Below are 25,165 nucleotides of genomic sequence, written 5' to 3'. Positions count from 1 at the left end.
GTTGCTGGAAAAAATAAAAAATTAATATTAAACTACGGTTTTGTTGGTTTTAAAGGGGGTGGACTCTTGATTTTGAAGCTGGCGGGAGGAGGGAGAGCTAGTTCCAGAAGATTCCGCCAGAAGGTGCGTGAGCTGCTGCCGCTGCTGCTGCGAGCGACTGGCGCGCGTGCGCGGGGAGAGGGGGAGGAGGCGAAGCTGCAGCAACGGAGCACGATGGACGCGCAGAAACTCCGCGATCTCAGCGCCTTCGTGCAGCACTGCAAAAGCAGCCCGACCGTGCTGCACATGGGCGAGCTGCGCTTCTTCAAGGAGTGGTTGGAGAGGTGAGGGAGGGAAGGGAGAGGGGGGGTTGGGAAGGGAGTGGGAGGGGGTTTGTTCGGAAGGGAGTGGGGGAGGGGTTGGGAAGGGAGTGGAAGGGAGAGGGGGGTGGGGGGGTGGGGGAGGGGGGGGGGGGGGGGGGGGGGGGGGGGGGGGGGGGGGGGGGGGGGGGGGGGGGGGGGGGGGGGGGGGGGGGGGGGGGGGGGGGGGGGGGGGGGGGGTGAGGGGGGGGGGGGGGGGGGGGGGGGGGGGGGGGTGGGGGGGGGGGGGGGGGGGGGGGGGGGGGGGGGGGGGGGGGGGGGGGGGGGGGGGGGGGGGGGGGGGGGGGGGGGGGGGGAGGGGGGGGGGGGGGGTGGGGGGGGGGAGGGGGGGGGGGGGGGTGGGGGGGGGGGGGGGGGGGGGGGGGGGGGGGGGGGGGGGTGGGGGGGGGGGGGTGGGGGGGGGGGGGGGGGGGGGGGGGTGGGGGGGGGGGGGGGGGGTGGGGGGGGGGGGGGGGGGGGGGGGGGGGGGGGGGGGGGGGGGGGGGGGGGGGAGGGTGGGGGGGGGGGGGGGTGGGGGGGGGGGGGGGGGGGGGGGGGGGGGGGGGGGAGGGGGGGGGGGGGGGGGGGGGGGGGGGGGGGGGGGGGGGGGGGGGGGGGGGGGGGGGGGGGGGGGGGGGGGGGGGGGGGGGGGGGGGTGGGGGGGGGGGGGGGGGGGGGGGGGGGGGGGGGGGGGGGGGGGGGGGGGTGGGGGGGGGGGGGGGGGGGGGGGGGGGGGTGGGGGGGGGGGGGGGGGGGGGGGGGGGGGGGGGGGGGGGGGGGGGGGGGGGGGGGGGGGGGGGGGGGGGGGGGGGGGGGGGGGGGGGGGGGGGGGGGGGGGGGGGGGGGGGGGGGGGGGGGGGGGGGGGGGGGGGGGGGGGGGGGGGGGGGGGGGAGGGGGGGGGGGGGGGGGGGGGGGGAGGAAGGGGGTGGTGGGGAGGGAGGAAGGAGTGAGGTGGGTGGGGGGGTGAGGTGGGGAGGGAGGAAGGTGGGGGGGTGAGGTGGGAAGGGAGGGGGGGTGAGGTGGGAAGGGAGGGGGGGTGAGGTGGGGAGGGAGGAAGGTGGGGGTGTGAGGTGGGGAGGGAGGAAGAGGGGGGGTGAGGTGGGTGGAAGGGTGTTGGGAGAGCTGAGGGGAGTGGGTGGTAGGGGTATGAGAGGGGGTGGAGAGCAAAGATCCTATAGCGATAGGATTCTTTGGTGGATAAAGTGTGGGGTGGCGGTGCCAAATGGGGAGGAGTCAGGGTGTGGGGCGGGGTCAGAGTGTGGGGCGGGGTCGGACGGTGGGTGAGAAGTACTGCGATGAAGGATGTGGTAAGGGGGGAGGGGATGGGAGAGGCGTGAGAAGTACTTATTGGCTTGTCCCACAATATGCGATTTTTTACGCGACTACAGGCGACTAGGCTGTCGCCACATGGTCACCGGGGTGTCGCCTGTATGGTCATGAGTAGTCTCCTCAGTCGCCCAAAGAGACGTAGCTGCTGGATTTACAACATGTTGAAACATTTTCGGCGACCGTGGGTTTGACGCCAATGAGCATGGCTTGACGTAGGTGCTGTCATAGGTTGTCACCAGGTAACGTAGGTTGTCGCCGGTGCTGACCGGTGAATTCCATTGTCGTATTCGCCGGCAGTCGCCTGAAAAATTGCAGAAGGCGGACAGGCCCATTAGTCCAGTCGCCGTTTTTTCTGAGACCTGCTACGACTATGACAGTCGCCTAAAAATTGCCTAAGTGGGGCAGGCCCATAATGGACCTGAGGCAATGTACCACTGATGCAAATTGCAAGTCTGATCTCTCATCTTAGTTAGGCTGTCAGCATTGGTGATGATTGAAGGTGATTGTTTTTTTAGGATGTTAGGAGTACTGCTTATGTAACAGGTTAGAGACCTAATTAAAAAAGGCTGCTTTTATTAACTGTATTTAGTGCAGAAATACTAGAGGAAGAGAATCAGTCTGAAGCAAAGCATTGTAAATGTATCTTGACAAAGGTGACAAGTATTTGATGGAAATTTTAGAAGTTTTTGTAAGAGCACCAAAATGTATTGTCCAATTATTTTATTACATTAAAATTTCTATTGGTCTTTGTAAGCAAGCATGACATTTCAAATTATTCACATCTTCGATTAAGTGTACAGAATGGAACCATAGGAGCAGTAGTTTAACTGAAAGATCGAGTGAAAGCCTCCAGCTACATCAGTGGCATTTCTTGCACTGTTGGCAAGGTGCATAAATGGAGAGTTGTGTGCCCATTATTCTAAAACATGTTGACTTACTTTGGCATACTTACTGTTTTGGACGGACCACACTGGATCTTTGTCTTCTGATCTGTCCCTTTAGTTTCCTGTTTATTACTTTGGTTTTTTTCTTTGTTCCTGGAAATTTTGTTCTAATTGAACTGCGTTCCATTGGCAGTGGTTGTGATTGTCATTTGGTATATTTCCCAAATGGCTCCTTTAATGAGTATTAAATAGATCTAAACATATGAATTAGGAGCAGGATAGGCTGCTCCACCATTTATAGACACAAAATGCTGGAGTAACTCAGCGGGACAGACAGCATCTCTGGAGAGAAAGAATGGGTGACGTTTCGGGTTGAGACCCTTCCTCAGACTGTCTGAAGAAGGGTCTCGACCCTTCCTTCCTTTCAGAGATGCTGCCTGTCCCGTTGAATTACTCCAGCATTTTGTGTCTTTGATTTAAACCAGCATCTGCAATTCCTTCCCACACTGCTCCACCATTTAAATGGTCATGGATGATCTGAATGTAACCTCAACTCTGCATTCCTGTTCTATTCTTGGTAACCTTTTACCCTTTTACCTTATCAACTATCCATCCACCTCTGCCTTAAAAATATTTAATGACTCACCCTCTGAAATATATTTCCCCAAAAATGCTTCATTGCCTGAAATGGACTGCATTTTATTTTTAAAAAGTGATCCCTATTTCTAGATTCTCCTGCAAGATGAAGCAAGAGCTTCAAACTCATTGATCCAATCCCTCAGTATCTTGTGCAGGAAGGAACTTCACATCCTCGTTTACACCGAAGATAGACACAAAATGCTGGAGTAACTCAGCAGGACAGCAGGCAGCATCTCTGGAGAGAAGGAATGTGTAATGTTTTGTGTCAAAACCCTTCTTGAGAGTCAAGGGAGAGGGAGTCTAGAGGTATGGAAGGGTAAGGTGTGAAAACAGAATCACAGAGGGGGTGCAGCGAGAGAGGGTGTTACAGAACTTTCATCAGAGAGAGGAGAACTTCTTCAAAGTAGGCATACCATGAGATTTTGCACTGGAGCACACAATCTCTCACAGCATTTTGCATCTGCCCTCAGGATCTTGCATGTTTGAATCAAATCCCATCTACATTGAACTCTAGCAGATGCAAGCCTAGCCTGCCCATCAAATGATACTACTACCTGTAGACAATTGTCAAATCAGTGTAGATCCCCCTCTCCCAATATGCACCCTGTCAGCAATCATTGCAAGAGTTTAGAAGGATGAGGGAGGACCTCATTGAAACTTACCGAATAGTGAAAGACTTGGAGAGGATGTTTCCACTAGTGAGAGTGTCTGGAACCATAGGCCATTGCCTCAGAATAAAAGGACATACCTTTAAAAAGGAGCGAAGGAATAGGTGACATTTCTGGTCGAGACCCTTCTTCAGACTGAGTCTACAGTTCCTTCTTAAACCTTTAAAAAGGAGATGAGTAATTTATTTAGCCAGAAGGTGGTGAATCTGTGGAATTCATTGCCACAGCCGACTGGAGGCCAAGTCAATGGATATTTTTAAGATGGAGATTGACAGATTCTTGATTAGTAAGGATGTCGGGGGTTATGGGGAGAAGGCAGGAGGAGAGTAGGATTGCGAGGGAAAGATAGACCAGTCATGATTGAATGGCAGAGTAGACTTGATGGACTGAATGTGCTAATTCTGCTCCTAGAATTTATGAACTTTTGAACAGTCTGATTTTTCTTCTGCACCAAACCATGCGATCAATTTCCGCTGCTGTTAATTAGCTAATTTGTGGATTTCTGCCAATAAATTTAGAGAACCTGCTGAGTAATCAAGATCTAGAAGGATCAGTAGTAATAGTTTGTTTAATGTCCAATCTGGTTGCTCAGAATTTAACTGCAAGATATAATTCAATCTGGGTTACGGATAGTGAAATCTAATCCTCTGCATGCGGCTGTAATACCATTGGAATGTAACCTGATACCTTAGTTCACTGTCCAGAAATATCACCAATCCTCGGGTGCTGTTTGTCTTAAGCCCGCCATCCTTCAATAGCAGTTGACTTGCAAACTTGTGGTTTTTCAATAGTTTGATCAAAATGGACGGGAGATGACAATTTAAAAAAAACCTGAAATTGGTGTGGATGAAGGATTTTTTTTTAACCCAGAAGTTTGAAAGACTGTAATATACAACTAGAACTAGTGTTTTACAAAGTCATGTTAAATATCATTAGTTAGGGGAGATACAGAAAGGGAAATGGGGCAGCCTGTGTTTGATTATGTAGAATAGAAAAGTAAAATTTGAGCCAAATAGCCATTCTGTCTTGTAGATTTGACAAAATACTGTACGAGCCCCGTTTTTTCAAGAATTTGTGCATTGCACATTTTCAACATATGATGCACAGTATATTTCCTTTACCCGATGCTGGAGGTTAGGATGGTTTTCCGGTACCTGGATCTAGTTTGTACCTTTTGTTTTGAACCTTCCTAGTGTCACTTGTACAAAGTGTCCCATTCAACTCTTCAGGCCTACTGGTTAATTCGGTTGCTCATTTAACGCAACCCTCCACTTGTTTCTATGCCTCTGTCAGAGGATTTGCCAAGGAAAATACATCTTGACTGTATTGTCTGTTCTCAGTTATAATTTGAGCTGAAATATAGTAACTTCAGTAGGATTGATTGATAGAAATGGATTGAAAGATACAGGATGGACATAGGCCCTTCGGTCTACCATCTCCACGCCGACCATCGATCACCCGTTCACAGTAGTTCTATTATCCCACTTTCACATCCACTCCGTACAGACCAGGGCAATTAACCTACAAACCTGCAAATCTTTGGAATGTGGGAAGAAACCAGAAGAACCCTACGTGGTCACAGGGAGAATGTGCAAACTACGCAGGCAGCACCCAACATACCGCAAAGTCGGACTGGGATGTTGCCTGTGCGACCAGATCTGCCAGCTATGGGAACGGATCTGCCGGCTGGGCCAAAGTTCCAGAGCCCCAGCCGCAGTTGGAACATTCAACCCACCGATCGGTGTGGGGGTCCCGATGATGTGAAGATCGCCTGCCTCACTCTGCCTCGGTGCTACATTTTGGGGGAGATTTCAAGCACACTTTTGTAATTTTGTCTGGATTAATGGAGGTGCCATACCACTAGTTGCCAGAAAATCAGTGGTGGGCCTAAACTGAACTAATTCCAGTTAACTTTGCTACAGTATTCATTTCTTTTAAAATGCATTTGTCTGTGAACCTGTGAGGAAGAGATGAGAAACGGGCATCATAAACAGGTTAAAAAAAAAAGACACAAAGTGCTGGAGTAACTCAGCGGGTCAGGCATCATCTCGGAAGAACAGGGATACATGAGGTCTTGGGTCGAAACCCTGTGTTACTCCAGCACTGTCTTTTTTTGTAAACTAGTATCTGCAGTTCCTTGTATCTCCATCATAAATTGGTATTTGTATTCTCTTGAGGTCTTGGATTATATAGATTAAAGAAAGGATTTTGAGACCAACACAGTTATCACTGCAGCCACACCTGATCTGTTAATTTTCGATGTTTTATAAAATGACTTTTTTTTGCATCTTCTTTACAGTATGGGAGCAACTGTACCTCCTCCAGCAGAACACCCGAAATTCCCGGAGGGACCAAAGGTACCTGATATTTTGGTCAGTATCTAGTGAATCTGGAAAAGGGATCTCCTGACCGATTTCCAGGAGAATTTGTTCAGGTTTTTCCCTCAAAATAAGGCTGTTCTTTGTAATATTTTAAAAAAAAAACTTTTCCCATGAGGTTTCATATCATTGAATGGGCTAAAGGAAATGTAAGTGTTATGATACTAGATGGTGCCTCATGTTCTTGTGAGATACCTGGTGCAGGTAAGAATTTTTGTTGAAGTCTTTTGTGCAGCATTTTAAAGGGGCCTGGCGTGAACAGCTGGCTTTTTACTATTTTTTTTAAAGAGAAAGGTGAAAGACCAGTATGAAATTTATATCCCAACTGGGTGTTCTAACAGTGAGTCTTGTGTCATCAAGGGCTCTATGTACTACTATCATGGGACTAAACTATGACAGTTTGTATAGTTGCACATTAACTTGCATTCCTGTGTAATCTGAGGTTTGTGTACCATTAGTAGTTTGTTATCTAAGAACATTCCTCCAAATCCATGCATTGCTTGCAGAAGGAAGCTGGGATTTTCTTGTTTTCAGGATAATCCATGGTTTTCATTGAATCAAAAAGCACAGAAAAACGGTTCAATCAGTTGTGATTTTGTTGAATCTTTGAAGGCGCTTTCATCATCCTTCAGGCAGGCAGTGCATTCCATCTCTTCCTAGCTCATTGAATTTCCCCCAACACAAAGTTTTTCTCATGACTTGAATTTGCAAAACTATCTGTCCACCAAATCCTGCTTGATTTGAGCAGTTCTGTCGGAAAATCTCAGCATCTCTTTTCATGCCACATGAAGTCACTTATTTCGGGTACTGTTGTGCTAAATACTAATCTTAATCCTACTAAACGTGCAGACTCTCCGAACATGCTTGGTGTGGAACCCAGAATGGATCTGGGCAAAATAACATGACTTGAGGCATAAAAAATAATTTATACAGACTGTCAAGAGGGAAGGGAAAACAAAAAGTAGGAATGATCGGCTTGAATGCAGAGGAGAGAAAAAAGGTTGAAGATTTAAGGTGGTGGTGCCTAACAAATAGCCAGTTTGGCTGATTGAAACAAAAGTTGTTGACTGGGAATTGACGTGTAACAGTGTGGAGAGTAGAATTCTGAATAGGTTACATTTCCAGGGCTGGGAGATATCTATGAGCGAGTTAGAAACCATGATTATCAAAAGCATGGGTGAAAGCCTCGGCAGCCTGTGCGAAGAAGGAAGAAATGTTGGCAATTTATTAAGTTAAAGGCATGAGGAGAAATGGGAGAGAGCCCAGAGAAATGTGAATGTAGCTGGGCAATGAGGAACCACTGGGCACTGAGATGGAGGACAGTTTCTGCCGTTCTGAGCATGAGTATTTTATGCTGGGGTGAAATTACTAATGTGGTCTAATATGATACTAAATTTCTTGTGGGCATAAATGTTGTTCTGAAAGAACAGACTAAATAACTTGAATTTTTTTGCAGGAAACAAATACAGAAGCGAAGGAACCGCCAGTTTCATCTCCAGAGCAAGCTTCAGAAAGCCAGGAGAGTGAACTTGGTGAGTGTTGCACTTGGTATCTTCCCCTTTGTTCTATCTACAGTGCTTGAGTTTGAACCAATTGAGTCTACAGTGCCCTCGATAATGTTTGGGTTAAAGACCCATCATTTATTTATTTGCCGCTGTACTCCACAATTTAAGATTTGTAATAGAAAAAAATCACATGTGCTTAAAGTGCACATTGTCAGATTTTAATAAAGACCATTTTTATACGTTTTGGTTTCACCATTTTGAAATCACAGCAGTGTTTATACGTAGTCCCCCCCATTTCAGGGCACCATAATGTTTGGGACACAGCAATGTCATGTAAATGAAAGTAGTTGTGTTTAATATTTTGTTGCATATCCTTCGGATGCAATGACTGCTTGAAGTCTGCGATTCATGGACATCACCAGTTGCTGGGTGCCTTCTCTGGTGATGCTCTGCCAGGCCTGTATCGCAGCCATCTTTAGCTTATGCTTGTTTTGGGGGCTAGTCCCCTTCAATTTTCTCTTCAGCATACAAAAGGTATGGTCAATTGGGTTTAGATCGGGTGATTGACTTGGCACTTGGCTGCTCAAGAATTAGCCATTTATTAGGTTTGTCCCAAACATTATGACGGGCACTGTATGTATGGTATATCTGTCTGTTTGGAAAACTTTTCACTGCCCTAGGTACACGTAACAATAATAATAAACCTAAACCAATAATAATTATGGCTAAGATAAGTTCATTAGCACCCCCCCCCCCCCCCCCACTTCACTGCCCATATCAAGCAGCAGAATTAAGCATTTATGCAATCAGCCAATTGCAATCTGGAGAAGAAGCAAAATGTTGCCTGCCCATTCCCTCCTCAGTGCTGGCTGGCCCACTGATTTCCTCCAGCACTTTGTGTTTTGCAGCTAATTGCAAAGATTTATCATAGATGGTAGAATGGTTAAAATCAAGTCGAGCTGCTGCCTTGCTTTTCCAGTGACCCAAGATCAATCGTGACCTTTGCATTTTCTGTCTGTGATCATGTGGCTTCCTCCCTTTCTCTCTCATAGCCTGTTGTTTGTTTCCTTCCCAATGATGATCAAGCTGCTAGGTTATTTGGGATTTTAAGTAGGTGAGTGTTCATATCTGGGAGGAAGAATAGGTTAGTGGGAGAATAGGATTGTTGAATGAACTGGCATAGATGGGTTGAATTGGTTCAATGTGAGGAAATATAAGGATAAATGGTACATGGACCTTTCTACGGCAGGATGTTGGTCCCTTGATGAAGTAGTCGCGTATGTCAGTGGTGGGGTGCAGCAAATCAAACCACGGGAGAAATTACAGCAATGTCCTGAAATGTAGTTTGTTTCAAGTATATTCATGTGGATGTATTTTGTTCTTCACAGAAATTGACGATGAAGGTGTGATTGAGGCAGATCCTGAAGAACCTATTGAAATGGGAGATGACAGTATTGAGGTGAGCCTTTTTTTCCCTCTTCATGCTCTTCCTGAGAACGTTAACGTGTGCCAAGTTTAAAAAAACACAGGCTAGCTTTTAGCCCTAGTTATCTTGTCAGCAAGAAGTGTGGACGTTGTACATCTTTCTTTGGTGTGCGTTCTGTGTTGGAATACTCCGATCTAACATGGAGCAATGGGGCAAAATTACCTCCCGCAAAAACGGGCAAGGTGGAGGACATGAAAGTTGCTTTTCAAATGGAAAAATCTTGATTGTCCTGCATTAATCCATTGATATCTAAATAATTATTAGAGAATTTCAAATGCTGGCTTCATACCAAGCCTACAGAGAATAAGTGGCTGGGGAGAGATGGCAATGTTTGTTTCCAGAACAAATATAGAGTTGGAAGTCAGGAAGTGTTTGAGAAATGCATTTACACTAAACGTACTTCCCTTGTGGAATTAACTGTCATTAACTCTGATTTCTTACCATTTTGCCAATGGTTAGCTGGCATAATGTTTCTAATTTGCCCCTTGAACTGTAAATAGTGATAAGGGTGGGGTTGTGGACAGTAAAGTACAAAAACGTGAGTCTTAGATAGTTGCCAGTAATTTTACACAACTTGCTTGACGTGTTTAAATATCCATTGAAATTGAATCCATTTGAAGTATTCGAGCAATTATCAAATAACAATGCCACGATTTTTTCCTCCACCTTTGTGTTCTTCCTCCCATTCTCCATCACTCTGCCGTATCGAGGAAACTCAATTCTGCCGGAGATGCTGTTCTGTGGGCATCAGCAGCCACCCCCTCCCCCCTCCCTAGAGCCTGGTCATTCTATGTCATGGAGGTTACGTAATCTTTCATCTGTGAACAATGATCTGCAACTTATTGTTTATAAGTTGCAAAGTTTGTAACAGTCTCCGCTGATCATGATCTGACACTTTGTTCCCTTGTTTTAGGTGACTGAGGAATTAATGGATCAGGCAAATGAGAAGAAAGCCGAAGCCATCAATGCTTTGGGAGAAGGTAAGTGCAATAGAAGGGAAATGGTTATTGATGGAGCGGGCAAGGCTTTGGTTCAGCAAAGTGGTGGTTGTGAAAACGAGAACAGTTGTTACCTGCGCAGACACAAGCCATTTGGCACAACTGATCTGTGCCTGTACTCGATCTTCCTCCTGTTACCCTCTGTCAACTAAGCTATTATACAACTTTCTGACTCATTTGATTAGCATCTCTAACCACATCCACGCCAGTCACCTTGACTTCTTGCTGTAAGTTTCACATTTGAACCATTCTTTGGTGAAGAAGTTTCTCATTTCCTTGTTGGATTTCAAAGTTGTTGACTGACAGCTGTAAATTGCCCTTTCGTGTGGATCAGTAGCAAAAAAAATGCCAAGAGCAGTTAGTGGCATGTGAGAGAATGAGTCGCATGATTACAGGGAGATAGAGAGAGTGGGAGGGAATGAGACTGATGGGATCACTCCATGGCAGCTAGCATGGATCTGATGGGCTGAAAGGCCTCATGTGTGGGAAGAGTTAAATAAAAAAATTGCATGACTTCTGTAAAATGGACGAAGCAGTGTGACTAACTATTTAAATAATTTAGCCTAAAAGGGCTGGAGTCATTCTGCGGGTCCTCTGGGGAACTCCAGCACTTTGTGTCCTTTTGTGTAAACCACTTTCTGCAGTTCCTTGTTTCTAAATAATTCAGCATCCTGGGCATTATGGTGTTGTAATGTTCGAGATCAAGATTTTATGAAGATTAGGAATTATAAGCAAATTAGGCTAAATAACTGGTCTCAGATCTGTGGTTTCATGTTAAACATTGCCTAAAACAGAATATATTTGTGTAAAATTCCACGATGTATGTGGGCTGCAACGTTAAACTATGTTAATTGTATATAATCGTTGTTTCTAAATGGGCGATGTGGTGTGTGCAGGCGTTGAGCAGTGTGGTGTATCCTGCCCTTTAACATGGGCTGGGTGGAAATGTGGAAATCAAGTTTCCATTGATGATTGGAATAGCTGTACACCTTGGAATAATGAACTGATCTAACTCCTTTCCCTCTGTGGCCAACAAGCCTCTACTAAATCAGGAGTCTACCTGATCCCCGCTTGAATACTTTGTGACTAATTAATTCCAGCGATGTGTCTAAATATAAAGTTATTGCTGAAGTTTAAAATCATATCCAATAATTTGTTTTACTTTTGCTGCAAGTGGCGCCTTTCATAATTGTGCTGTAATCTCTAAACAAAATCATATGGATATTGTAATATTTGAATAGAATCAGTGGAACTCTGTATGTAAATAAACTTAAGGATGAGTTGGCAGGAGGAACAAGAAGAAAGGAAATAAACAGTGTGTGTTAAATATTGAAGCCACACTGAAATACTTCATGTGGAATGTCCCAATCCCATGTCTTACTGTAAATATTCCTTTGCATATGTGACATGGTGAGATAATTTATGATGTTGTTTTTCGTGGCTTTGATTTGGAATTAAAAAAATTATAACGGCATAACATTGCCCAACTAATGACGAGCAAATTAAGTTAGACAGACACCAAATTTCATTGGGCGGCATGGTGGCACAGCGGTAGAGTTGCTGTCTTGCAGCGTTTGCAGCGCCAGAGACCTGGGTTCGATCCTGACTACGGGTGCTGTCTGTACAGAGTTTGTACGTTCTCCCCGTGACCTCGTGGGTTTTCACGAGATATTTGGTTTCCTTCCACACTCCAAAGATGTACAGGTTTGTAGGTTAATTGGCTTGGTATAAGTGTAAATTGTCCCTAGTGTATGTAGGATAGTTTTATTGTGTAGGGATCACTGGTCGGTGCGGACTTGTTGGGCCGAAGTATGGTAAGGTGACCAAAATGGGATAAAATAAGTTTTGATGGGGAGTGAGGAGATGAAGGTTTGGAGACTGAATTTGTGAAGTTAAAGCCTAGCCAGCTTGAGGCATTGTGATGAGTATTGGAGTGATTAACGGGGCTACGGAACAGAGCCGAACTGGAGGAGAGCAGGATCTTGAGTGGTTATCAATGCTGACGTGGCAGCTTACAGAAATAGCAAGTCCATGAAAATAATTCAAACCAAGGAAAATAATTGTTAACTTAAAGCAGGGCTGGTTCAGGAGACAACATGTTAAACAGTAAGTGAAAAACCTTTGATGTGTTGTCTCTCATAATTTCAGAAATATTAAAAATTATTTAACTTTGAAAATTGTACAAAAGCATCACATCCACTGATTTGCATTGTCTGGCTGGTAATTTAATTATCTTACTTTTTCGGTGGTTGATTAGTAAGTGTGTATATCTGTCTACTCGGGCAAACATTGAACTTGTTTGGAAACTTACAAAAGACACAAAATGCTGGAAAAATTTGGTGGTCTGGTAGCATCCTTGGAGAACATGGATAGGAGATGCTTCGGGTCTGTAGATTCTGTATAGATGTCCCGACCCGAAATGTAACTTTTCCGTATTCTCCAGGGATGCTGCCTGATCTGAGTTACTCCAGCATCTTGTGGTTTTCTTTGGTAAACCGGTATCTGCAGTTCCTATTTTCTACATTGTGCCGGGAAACTTCCTGCCTCTTATGTTCTTAAATCCCACACTAGCCCGTGGTGTCTAAACGTTTTGTTTTCCTCAATACAGGGGATCTTGAAAAGGCACTCGAACACTTCACAGAAGCCATTAAGTTGAACCCACGCCTGGCCATTCTTTATGCTAAGCGAGCCAGGTAAAGTGTAGAATGGATGTATTCTTGAAAGCGTCTTGGCATTTGGGTGCAGGTTTTGCTCACCCACTTGACAAGTGATGCCAGTGAAGTCTGATCAGTAGTCTGAGCGCCAAGCAGAATAAAGCAAAGACCACATGCATTGCCTCCTAGAATCTGAAGCTTGGATCGCATTGCATGCCTATTGGGAACTGGGTTAGGGAAATGATGAAGGATGGGTCATATATCAGGCTTCAGCGGCATCTCACAGCTAAGTTTGGAAATCTTGTGTATCTCTCCTGTCCCTTGCAGAAGGGGGATGGAGGCCTTGAGTTCTTGCTCCTCTGCCAGGTGTATTGTCATTTTACAATCTGGATAGTTTTTGTAAATGTCCTTGTTTGTGAGCGTGGTATAAAAATGGGGTGTTTATAAAAAAAAAAAACACTTGTCTCTTGTGCTTTTGTGTAATTCTAGAATAAATTGCTGAGAAGTGTCATCCTTGAAGTCCCCCCTTTAAACACAGTGCAGAAAGAGCAAAAACTTTTGAGTCCTTTTTTAAAAGGGATGGGTTCATTGACATTCGTCTGGTGTAAGTTTTGGAAGCTTTTGGTCATGTCATCCTGTTGTCAGTCTGTTTCCAAATGATGGTATTTGCTCGAACGCCCTTGTGAAAATATTTGATGTCTGGGGATCTGGTTGAAATAATGGAGCTGAATGTTTAATTTAAAAAAAACTACAGATGTCACGGTTGTAGTCCATTGTTTGCCATATACATGAATGCATCTGAAAGGGAACACTCATTTGAAACTATTAAGCAAGTTGAACATTCTTTATAGAGCTTGCGGCATTTCATTAACCTGGAGAGGTTTCACAACCTGCCAAGTAAGCTGTAGATTCAATTTTGCTCAAGATCTTTGCTCCTTGCCGATTAATGTGTTTCTGTAAGCGGATGAAGTCGTCATGACCCATGCCTTTGCCCATCTTGCTGTGAGCCTGTCAACAGAAGTGAAGAGATCCACTGTAATTTCTCCTTCTGAGTTTCCACCTTCCCCTCTGTCAGTCCCACAGTTGGATTGTGACTTTCCTCCACTGTTCGACGAGATTAATATGCACAGCATTAACTTGCCTTGCTGGCCCATTGTAAGCACAGCAAGGTAACGCTGCCACATTGTTTTGGATGTCCCGTTGTGCCACAGCATAACATTCCCTGAACATTCTTTAACATTGACTTTTCTTCCTTCTACACATCTGAAAAACACTGATTACATTGTGGATTAGCTCTGACATTGATCCCATCTTTACCCAGTGGCATCTTGCCCTTTCCAGTAAAGGTCACCAGAGAGCAGTCAGGACCCTGGATTCTGTTTTGTTTTATTCCCCCCCCCCCCCCTCTAATTTGGAATCAGAGATCAATTATTACATCCTTGCTGCTCCCTTCACTAAGATTCCCAAACTCAAAAATTGAACAAAGTCTTCGATTCATAAAGTTGAATGGTTTTCTAGGCAGTTTATTGGAGAGCTACAAATGATTCCCATGGCACTAAGCATGTTTTCTCTCTTAGATTGATTATTGTTTAATTAACACTTTTTCTAACCACACCAAGCAATCTTTTTCTATTTCACAGCGTGTATGTGAAAATGCAGAAGCCCAATGCAGCCATTCGGGACTGTGACAAAGCAATTAGCATCAACCCTGATTCAGCGCAGCCTTACAAGTGGAGGGGAAAAGCACACAGGTGAGGAAAGGGGTGCAATCGGTGGACAGCGAGGGTGGAAGCATTATGACAACTCTGGAGAGAGATGAGAATCCTGTATGGTATTTGGAGCATGCAGCATATAAGAAACAATAAAATCTGGAATGTGGATATTGATGTGAAATAGGGCTTCTTGATTCTATTGAATACCACGATCTGTGGATACAGAATTTGCGCACCATTCACCCTGACCTGTAGACGTTGATATTTATGCTTCACACAAACTGCTTTCCTTTGGTTTGCTCATTGAACTGAAAGCACCTCTTTGTTTCTTCCATATTGCTATTTGCTAGTTTAAATTATGCGTTATGATTATACATTATCCCTCCAGCATTTAAAAAAAATGCAGATGCATAATCTGGGTCAAGCAGCAGTAAGTGAAGTATTTTAACTGCGTCATCAATTGGGATGCACAAGATTGACAGAAATTGTGCACAATTCATGTTTAGACATTAAATGCGATCTATTTTCAAGCAGCATTGTATAAATGCATCCTTCCTCGTCTCCATAAGGTTCTTGGATTGTGCTGGAAGTATAGTGGCTGCTCAGTACTTTCCACCATGGGAGTACGCATGTGGCAGTCAAAATTAGCAGGCTCTGACCATTGGACAAGGCACAGAATTTGAGGAAGGACATTCTTGCTATTGAGGGAGTGCAGCGTAGGTTTACATGGTTAATTCCCTGAGGTGGCGGGACTGTCATATGCTGAGAGAATGGAGCAGCTGGGCTTGTGTACTCTGGAGTTTAGAAGGATGAGAGGATATCTCATTGAAACATATAAGATTGTTAAGGGCTTGGACACGCTAGAGGCAGGAAACATGTTCCCGATGTTGGGGGAGTCCAGAACCAGGGGCCACAGTTTAAGAATAAGGAGTAAGCCATTTAGAACGGAGACGAGGAAACACGTTTTCTCACAGAGAGTGGCGAGTCTGTGGAATTCTCTGCCTTAGAGGGCGGTGGAGGCAGGTTCTCTGGATGCTTTCAAGAGAGAGCTAGATAAGGCTCTTAAAAATAGCAGAGTCAGGGGATATGGGGAGAAGGCAGGAACGGGGTTCTGATTGGGGATGATCAGCCATGATCACATTGAATGGCGGTGCTGGCTCAAAGGGCCGAATGGCCTACTCCTGCACCTATTGTCTATAGAACATCAAATGCCAATTCAATTTTCAGTACAGGATTCTCCGAACTGCATCGTCTGGTTCCAAAGGGTTTGGACCCGAGACGTCACCTATCCACGTTCTCCAGAGATGCTGCCTGACCTGCTGAGTTGCTCCAGCACTTTGTGTCCTAATTCTGCTTGAACAGTGTTACATATCAGGGCCTGGACAGCAGAATCCTGGGCATGCTCACGAGCTTGTCATTTTGGAACAAGAAATTGGGAAAGGATAGATCTGCATTCTAGGTTTATGTTGAAAGCAGAATTACTTCTGATCTCCATTTTCTCAAATTGATTACACACGAGGAACTGCAGATGATGACTTACAGAAAGTGCTGGAGTAACTCAACGGGTTGGGCGGCATCTCTGGAAAACGTGGCTACTCCAGGAGATGCTGCCTGACCTGCTGAGTTACTTCAGCACTGAGTGTTTTTTTTTGTTGCACAAATTGATTGATTAAAAACAATAGAGCATGGAAACAGCCCACCGATTGCACGCTGATCATCGATCACCCATTCACATCACTTCAGTATTATCCCACTCCCTATGCCCAGGGCCATTTAGAGGCCAATTTACCTACAAATTTGGGATGAAGGAGAACACCCACATGGTCACGTGGAGAAGGTTCAAAGGTTCATTTATTGTCACATACACCTAGATGTAGTGAAATTCTTTTTGCCAATGCAGCACATAAAAAAGAATACAAACATAACAATAATAAATAGCTTTAACATGAAAACATCCCCCCACAATGGTTCCCATTATGGGGGAAGGCACAAAGTCCAGTCCCATCCCCAATGTCCACCCATAGTCGGGACTATTACAGAACGTACAGACTCCACACAGACAGCACCCAAGGTGAGAATCAGACCCTCTGTGAAGCAGCTGCTCAACCATCAGGGCCAACATGGTGATAATGGATCGATTGGATGCTCAAACAACTGTACTAAAACTCCTAGTTTTGACGTTTCCAGCTATTAACCTTCCTGTGTTTTGCCGTTTTCAAATAGGCTACTTGGTAACTGGGAGAAAGCAGCGCTGGATTTGGCAATGGCCTGTAAATTGGATTACGATGATGATACTAGTGCTCTGCTGAAGGAGGTACAACCTCGAGTAAGTGACTCCTGGCTGCAGTTTTTTTTCTTTAAAAACCTGTTTGATTTGGAGACAATTAAAAATAATGTGACTTGCCCACACACGTTGCAGCCAATGAATTTGTTTGAAACGCAGTCATCCTTGGCTGCGAGTCCAATTTGTGCATGGCGTTAAACCAAGCTGCTGTAGGGCATTAGCAGTGGAATTGGTGCCTCTAACAGCTGCCTTGGGGGAATACTAGTGATCAACACCTTGTCTTGCAACAGGCCTTTGCATACAATGCAAATTCTCATCAATTTTTAAATCTCGCATAAAATGCAAATTCTCTTCAATTTTTAAATCTCGTTCTCCTCGCCTCTTTTCTATAACAGAACTACAACCCACTAAGATCTGTACGTTCCACTTCTGACAACATGCACAGCCATGGTTTTTATTGTTTTTGCCATCACGCCTGTCAATGCCTGAACTCTGGCATTCTCTCCCTTAGCCTCGCTGCCTCTCCACCCCATCTGTGGCCCTCTTTGAGTTTGTACCTTAACGTTTACCCCATTAACCAACCTTCTGTTTGACGTGGCTTTGTTAAAAGTTTAGTATAGAGATATAGCATGGAAACCGGCCCTTGGACCACTGAGTCCACGTCGACCAGCAACCAAGCATACACTAGTTCTAGCCTTCACATGAGGGACAATTTAAAGATGACAAACCTACAAACCTGTACTTCTTTGGAAAGTGGGAGGAAACGGGAGCACCATGCGGTCACGGAGAATGTACAATCATGTGCAGGTTTGTAGTTTAATTGGCATCTGTAAATTATCCCTCGTGTCCAAGATAGAACTAGTGTACAGGTCGGACTTGGTGGGCCGAAGGGCTTGTTTCCACTCTGTAGCTATAAACTGAACTAAACGTTATTTATGCATTCTCAATCCTTTGCCTCTCCTAATCAGAAGCTGATACAGAACCCACAGTTTTTTTGTTATGGCATTTTTTAATGAAGACTGTGTTCAATCTGAACCTGAAATTCCAACAGCTGCAGCAGCGCAGTCAATATGCAACAGGGTTCAGCTGCTCCAGTGACCCAGGCTTGATCTTGACCTGTGCGTGTGTGGAGTTTGTATGTCTGTCCTGTGACAGCGTGGGTTTTCCCTAGTTTCATCCTACATCCCAAAGACATGTCGGTAGATTAATTGCCAGCAGGTGGGGTACCTCTCATGTGGGTGGGTGGCAAGAAAGTCGGAGAGAGAGTTGGTGAATATGCATGTGAATGGATTGTAGGGCGATGGGTGGGGCATTATTACTGGTAGCCAGCAGTAACCTGTTGGGGTGAATGACCTCCTCTGTCATTAGGATATGGATTACGTGTGGAGTCCGCTCTTGAGAACAATCCGTAAGACAATTTCTCCAGAAGTCAGACTGGTCCATTTTCTGTGACTACCCTTATGGGATCACACTTGGTGTAATTCTTCTATTTCATTGAATAACACTCCCCCATCATGAAACTAATGAAATACACACTGTATATTAATGGATGGAATGAAATATTTCGCTTGAGAAGTGTTTTAACAATATATAGGAGAAATTGTGTAGTGGGTTTTCATAAGTCAGGTTCATCATAACTCGGGGAAGCTCCTGTGTGTTTGTGGATCCCAGGAGTAGAACTTGTACAGCATGCTATTGGAAAAGAGAATTCCATTAGTCATAGAAACATAGAAAATAGGTGCAGGAGTAGGTCACAGCGTAGAACTGAATAGCTTGTGGATTTTGAGCAAAACGGGCGGTGTGATTATATTCCCCGTGTACTTCCCCCCCCCCCCCTCCCCCCCCTAGTACTGAAGGAGAGTAGGTAATCCACAAACATGTCATAGTACATGTCTCTCATGGCTGTGTGATCTGGGTATATAAACCCAATGAAAACGCTTCTGCAAATGGAGGTTCTGTCTAGGTTCTTTGCTTTCTGACTGTCCTTATGAAAACACGCAAGGCTCTTAACCTATTGTATATCTCCAGTGACTAACCTTAACACACCGGGGATTTGTACTGAATGTTGCAACGTGTCTTTTAGGCTCAAAAAATAATGGAGCACAGAAGAAAATACGAGAGGAAATCTGAAGAGAAAGCTCTCAAGGAGAGAATGGAGCGTGCAAAAAAAGCAAAAGAGGAGCATGAGAAAGCGCGCAAAGTAAGCGGCAAGGTGTTGGCGTCTTGTATTACCACATTCCTGTTTCAAGCTGGAATGTTTGTGGATGTCAGCTATTTTCATCTGCTCAGCCAAGTGTCTTTTTACATGCAATTCCTGGTGAATGTCAATGAGTTTTGGATTATGAAATCTGCTTGCCCATAGCTACATGTAACAAATGTCTCTGGATCATATCGGTGACTAGGATCCATGGCTCTACTTAAAACTAAATCAGCTTTAATCCCAATTGGTTTATACCTTGTATACCTCCATCAACAGAAACTTAATATAAGACTACAACTTTTAATATACATGCATTTTGTACAATAGGTATTGTGCTGTCATTTTTTAGTAAAACTATTCCTGTCAGCATTGTTAGAATTGTGCTGCAATGGAGATATTAAAAACGCATATTAGACAATAGGTGCAGGAGTAGGCCATTTGGCCCTTCGAGCCAGCACCGCCATTCAATGTGATCATGGCTGATCATCCCCAAATATTTTTAAGAGCCCTATCTAGCTCTCTCTTGAAAGTATCCAGAGAACCGGCCTCCACCGCCCTCTGAGGCAGAGAATTCCACAGACTCACCACTCTCTGTGAGAAAAAGTGTTTCCTCGTCTCCGTTCTAAATGGCTTACCCCTTATTCTGAAACTGTGGCCCCTGGTTCTGGACTCCCCCAACATCAGGAATATGTTTCCTGCCTCTAGTGTGTCCAAGCCCTTAACAATCTAAATCACTTGGAGCTTATTTCTTAACTGGCATGTTTTGTTTTGAAATACAGTAATTTTGTAAACCAAACTCGGGCTAATTTTATGAAACTAATTTGGTGCACGAAAGGTTAATTTTATTTGTGGATGCCAGGAATATATGGTTCAGAATGCTCTTATTTCATTGCTTTTCATGATGATAAACAATTTGATCAATGGGAACTTGGTAGACTAAATCCATTTTATTGAGGTGTGACGGATGACATTAAACCTGGGTAAAATATATGTCCATTGCGGATTTAAAACTGGTATCCTGACCCTTTAGAAACATAGAAAATAGTTGCAGGAGGAGGCCATTCGGTCCTTCGAGCCAGCACCGCCATTCATTGTGATCATGGCTGATCGTCCCCAATCAATAACCCATGCCTGCCTTCTCACCTCTTCCACAGCAAACAATGGACCATTGTGGGCTCCACCTTTCCCTGGTCATCGGTACCGGCTCTGATTTGTCCTGTATCTTTTCATACCACTAGTCATCCTCCCCCCTGACTCTCGGTCCGATGTAGGGCCTCGACCCGAAACGCCACCTATTCCTTTTCTCCAGAGATGCTGCCTGACCCGCTGAGTTACTCCAGCTTTTTGTGTCTACCCTGACCAGTAACTCTGTGAATTCTAGAAACCAGCATAGTTAATTGCCAGGATGGCAGTGAGGGACAGAGATGTTTCCGAATGCCCTCTCATACTGGTAATATTTACACAACTCTGCTTACCTCAGAGAGCATGTGCACACTCTGACTTGGAGTTGAAAATTTAATCTGGATGCTTCAATCATGTTTATTCAACAAAATCAAACTGAATGAAGGGCCTAGACTGCACTGATTTCTGACGTACAGTTAAGCCCCCTATTGTTTGTCCGATTGTCACTGTGTTCTAGTGAATCTTTGGCTGTCAGACTCTATTGAAACTGCATTCATTTCTGTTTCAGGAGGAGGAGACTCGTCGTGCAGGAGCCACGGGCTTTGGTGGTTTCCCAGGTTTGTTTTTTTACCCTAATGCTAGCGTTCTTGGAAATGTAGTGTGAGAATCTCAACGCTCCACAATTTGGGGGGGGGGGGAGCTACATGTGGGAGGAAACATAGGATTGCCAGTTTCGGCAAATGGATATTTTGGACGTAGTATTTTTATCAGTGGTCTTGGGTGATCTGTTATCTATGCTGAATGGATTCTTTTGATTTCTTCCAATTATACTATCAGATCTAACCTTTTATGCTGATGTTTTACACGTGCCTTCGTGCCTTCAAAATGGAGATGAGGAATTTATTTAGCCAGAGGGTGGTGAATCTGAGGAATTCATTGTCACAGACAGCTGTGGAGGCCAAGTGATTGGGTATTTTTTATAGCAGAGATTGATAGGCTCTTGATTATGAAGAGCAAAGGTTGCAGTGAGAAGACATGAAAATGGGGTTGAAAGGGAAAAAATAGATCAGCCAATTGGGTTTATTCTCAGCGGGTGAGGCAGCATCTATGGAGCGAAGGAAATAGGTGACATTTCGGGTCGAGGCCCTTCTTCAGAGTGAAGAAGGGTCTCGACCCGAAACGTTGCCTATTTCCTTCGCTCCATAGATGCTGCCTCGCCCGCTGAATTTCTCCAGCATTTTTGTCTACATTCTCCAGCATTTGCTGTTCTTTCTTAACTATTCGGTTTATTCTAGTGCACTCCAAATGTGAGTTGTTTTTTTTTTTTAAAGTATCTTTTGAACCCAGGTGATTTATGGATCCAATTTGTCCAGAATCCCACAGACAACCTCGTGGACCAGTTCACCACGTGGGAACGTGTCTTTCTGAAGTCCGTGTAGACTATGTTAATTGTCGTTCCCTCATCAATATATTTTGTTACCTCTTTGAAAAGTTCACTCAAATTGGTCAGATAGGATCTCTTACTAATCAAACAATGCTGATTATCTGATTAATCCCCGTCCTTGTAAAATGTCTTGGGTTGCCGTCATGGAGAAGTCTTTATGGCTTCTCTGTTATGACGGATGCTCCATCAGTCATTGAAAGAGTTCATACGATCCCTGCCGGACTATTGACGTCATGATCCTGAAATCAGCTATACACCTCTTTTTGTTCCACTCTAACCCTTTTAGGTGCACCTGGTGGTTTTCCGGGAGGAATGCCCGGAATGGGAGGAATGCCCGGAATGGGAGGAATGCCCGGAATGGGGGGAATGCCCGGAATGGGGGGAATGCCTGGCCTGAATGATCTACTTGGTGATCCAGAGGTGCTGGCAGCGATGCAGGTAACGATTGTCACTTAATTGCGAGCTTGCCGTACACATGCGTTACGCAGTCACTTTGCACAGAAAGGTACTCGTTAACCCGGCCTCACAGTTGTGGTGAGATATGGAGGCTCTGGGTTTGAATCTCGTCGTTGAGCTCTAGGGTTCTCGTATTTGAAAGCTGCTAAATCATCATCCATTTCATATGCGGTTCAATTGTTGACTTGCCTCGCTGCAAGGTACAAGAACCCAAACCCATTATCTGTACCTACAAGGAAGAGCATTAAAGGGCCTGCCCCACTTGGGCGCCATTTGTGCGGCACGCAGGTGGCAGGCGAAGATTTTGTGAGTCCCAAAATCCTGGGGCTCCGCGCGCGACCCCGTGTCACTGCCTGCGTCACCATGCGCGCATCACGTACGCGTCACGATGCGTAAATGGGGTTGCGTAATTGACGAGCAAATGATGCCCAAGTGGGATAGGCCCTTTAGGCTACAGGTATAAGGGACACCATCCCTTTTCGGTTGCCCTTACATGCCATCCTGATTAGGAAATACATTGTCAGTCCTTCATTCAAATCCTGGCAATCTTGCTCCCACACTAGCAGCACTGCCAGAGGTACCTTAACCAGAAGGACTGTAGTGGTTCAAGACAGCAGCTCACCTCCACCAGCTAGATGGCAATTGGGAATATGGGCAACAAATGCTGGTCTTACTGGTGTTTAAGAAGGAACTGCAGATGCTGGAAAATCGAAGATACACAAAAATGCTGGAGAAACTCAGCGGGTGCAGCAGCATCTATGGAGCGAAGGAAATAGGCAACGTTTCCGGCCGGAAACGTTGCCTATTTCCTTCGCTCCATAGATGCTGCTGCACCCGCTGAGTTTCTCCAGCATTTTTGTGTACCTCTGGTGTCGTCCTGATCTGATGAAGGGTCTTTGACCTGATCTGTTTAGCTCCGATTCTCTTTCCAATGATGCGGTCTGACCTGCTGAGTGTTTCCGGCATTTCCTGGGGGGGGTTTTTTGTGCCATTTTTGCCTGAGCTCTCCTAACTCGCTCAAAATGGTAAACTATAAACGGGCAAGAGAGCAAAGGTGGGACCTTGCCTCGCAGATACTTCATGTTGCTTTCTCCGTCCAACCCCAGGGTCACAAATGAACACTTGATGCCCCCCAACAATAAACCCTCTTGGCATTTACCATCCATTATGAACCATTCTCTCTCTCCGCAGGATCCTGAGATAATGGCGGCATTCCAAGACGTGGCCCAGAACCCAGCCAACATCTCAAAATATCAAAACAACCCGAAAGTGATGAACTTCGTTGGAAAGCTTTCAACTAAGTTTGGTGCCAAACCTTGAAGGGCAGAATATTCCGACTAACATCCTCACTACAACCCTTGCACCCTGCCACTGTGCACGACCCGTGTATCTACAAACCTCCTTCAGAGTAGTAGTCAGACTATTTTTTAGTCTCTTTTTATTACAAATTGATTTTATTTTGGGTGGGGAAAATTAAAGAGTCTAAGGAAAATGTGCTCTTGCACAGAAAATCTTGTGCTACTTATTGTCTGCAGTGGCCCAGATCTGTAAACAGGGGCATTTGTGTTTTTATTTTTTGTTCCTATTTTAGCACAACGATTAATGCTAAAAATAAATGGATTAAAATTGCAGAGCAGAAAACGATGCAAATTTGTTAACGGGTTTAAAAATAGTTACAACTTAAACCAGTGACCAGATCTGGTGGCAGTGTATAAGAAACCTCTTCTCGTGTGGGATGAAAGACAAACCAAAGCACACATGTTGCACCAGATGTTAGCATTTAAAACTGATTTCCTTGCAATGCCACAGCAGGTACGTGCTGCAGTACCTTCAGTGAAAGTTTGTTCCCGTCTGCATGTTGTGCCCTTGGATCAAGGTGTGAAATTGGCTTCTTCCTGTCAAGGGCAAGCATGAACATTAACAAAATGCCAGCTGGACTTTGCACTTTCTAGTCAATTAGCTTACCTGAGCGTGTACATTAAAATTCATATATTCTACTAAATATAGTGAGCAGCAGCTTGGGAGATAAACTAGGAATGTGGGTACCTGTAGAAATCAGTATCGTCGTTTCTGGGAAGCAATTGGAGATGATTAATATGGCAACTGTTTACAGATATTTTTCTCCCCAGAAAGTAAATCTCATTTTAAAAAATGAAATGGGTTAATATCTGGATGGAGATAAATATGGTTGTAAATAATGGTCACTCTGACATTTTGTATGCTACAGCATCCTTTGAAGATTAAATTTGAGTGATTCCATTATATTGTAGATTATTTTCAATTAGCCACTCGATCAATATTAATTGGAAAGACTTCTACAACTACAAACACTGCTCACAATCACTACCAGTAAAAGGCATTATATTAACCCTCCCTCTTGGGGTAGTTAGTGGTGGGTGGAGTCGAGGGAGAACAGGTGGACAATTTTAACGTGGGAGAAATTGGGTCCTGTTAATCCGAGGAAAAAAATATTTTAACTTGAAGGACAATCCTTTGAGTTAAATATTCGGATCTTGATTTGTTTCCCCCCCCCCCCCCCCACCTCTTCAAGAAAATGAATGATGTTGAATTACATTGGGTTGTTGAAGGGCTCCACTTTAGCCACAAGAACAGTAGTTTTGGGTATCCATGTAATAATTTCAAGCCTTGTATTTAATGCAGTGAGTATTGTAGGGGTGATTGGGTGAGGGGGAGGAGAGGATGAGGGATGGAATTCCCCACACCCTCGCCCCCTGCTCATGAGTTGCATGTGTTAAGACAAGGTCGAACTTGTGGAAAAAATAAATTGGAAACTGAAAGGACTGCCATCATCTGGAATTTTTTTCCCTACGTGATTGGATAGAAGCAGGAAACATGACACGTCTTGACCGACTCCCTCCTCGCTCCCACCTTGGGAGAAAAATACCGAGCCCAAGCTGCAAACATCACATTCTTGTTTGTGGTAACTTTAATGTCACTGGTTACTGTTCTGCATTGATCTGGTGTAAAAATGTACAGCAATAAATGTCCCGTTGGTCTTGATGCTTATGCTGAATATATAGGCACTGAACAGGAACATTGCAGTTCC

The 25,165-nt window shown here is 44.9% G+C and overlaps 1 protein-coding gene across 1 annotated transcript; it reads left to right on the top strand.

Annotated features, from left to right (window-relative positions):
* The first annotated feature begins 133 nt into the window (after positions 1-133).
* On the top strand, positions 134-24,899 carry st13 (ST13 Hsp70 interacting protein). Its single transcript, XM_033013434.1, has 12 exons — positions 134-323; positions 6,159-6,216; positions 7,694-7,769; positions 9,131-9,201; positions 10,142-10,208; positions 12,835-12,919; positions 14,521-14,631; positions 16,816-16,918; positions 18,960-19,076; positions 20,767-20,815; positions 21,929-22,080; positions 23,290-24,899. The coding sequence occupies exons 1-12, from the start codon at positions 214-216 to the stop codon at positions 23,416-23,418; spliced, it is 1,128 nt and encodes a 375-aa protein (XP_032869325.1). The 5' UTR covers positions 134-213; the 3' UTR covers positions 23,419-24,899.
* The last annotated feature ends 266 nt before the right edge of the window (positions 24,900-25,165 follow it).

This window comes from Amblyraja radiata, chromosome 38, assembly GCF_010909765.2.
Source record: "Amblyraja radiata isolate CabotCenter1 chromosome 38, sAmbRad1.1.pri, whole genome shotgun sequence".
Classification (NCBI taxonomy): domain Eukaryota; kingdom Metazoa; phylum Chordata; class Chondrichthyes; order Rajiformes; family Rajidae; genus Amblyraja; species Amblyraja radiata.
The sequence above is the reverse complement of the archived record's forward strand: the minus strand, read 5'-3'. Positions and strand labels throughout refer to the sequence as shown.

Coding starts and splice junctions, on each gene's coding strand:
- st13 (XM_033013434.1), top strand. CDS start 214: ATGGACGCGCAGAAACTCCGCGATCTCAGCGCCTTCGTGCAGCACTGC. Junction 10,209..12,834: donor CATCAATGCTTTGGGAGAAG/GTAAGTGCAATA, acceptor TCCTCAATACAG/GGGATCTTGAAAAGGCACTC. Junction 20,816..21,928: donor GGGCTTTGGTGGTTTCCCAG/GTTTGTTTTTTT, acceptor TAACCCTTTTAG/GTGCACCTGGTGGTTTTCCG.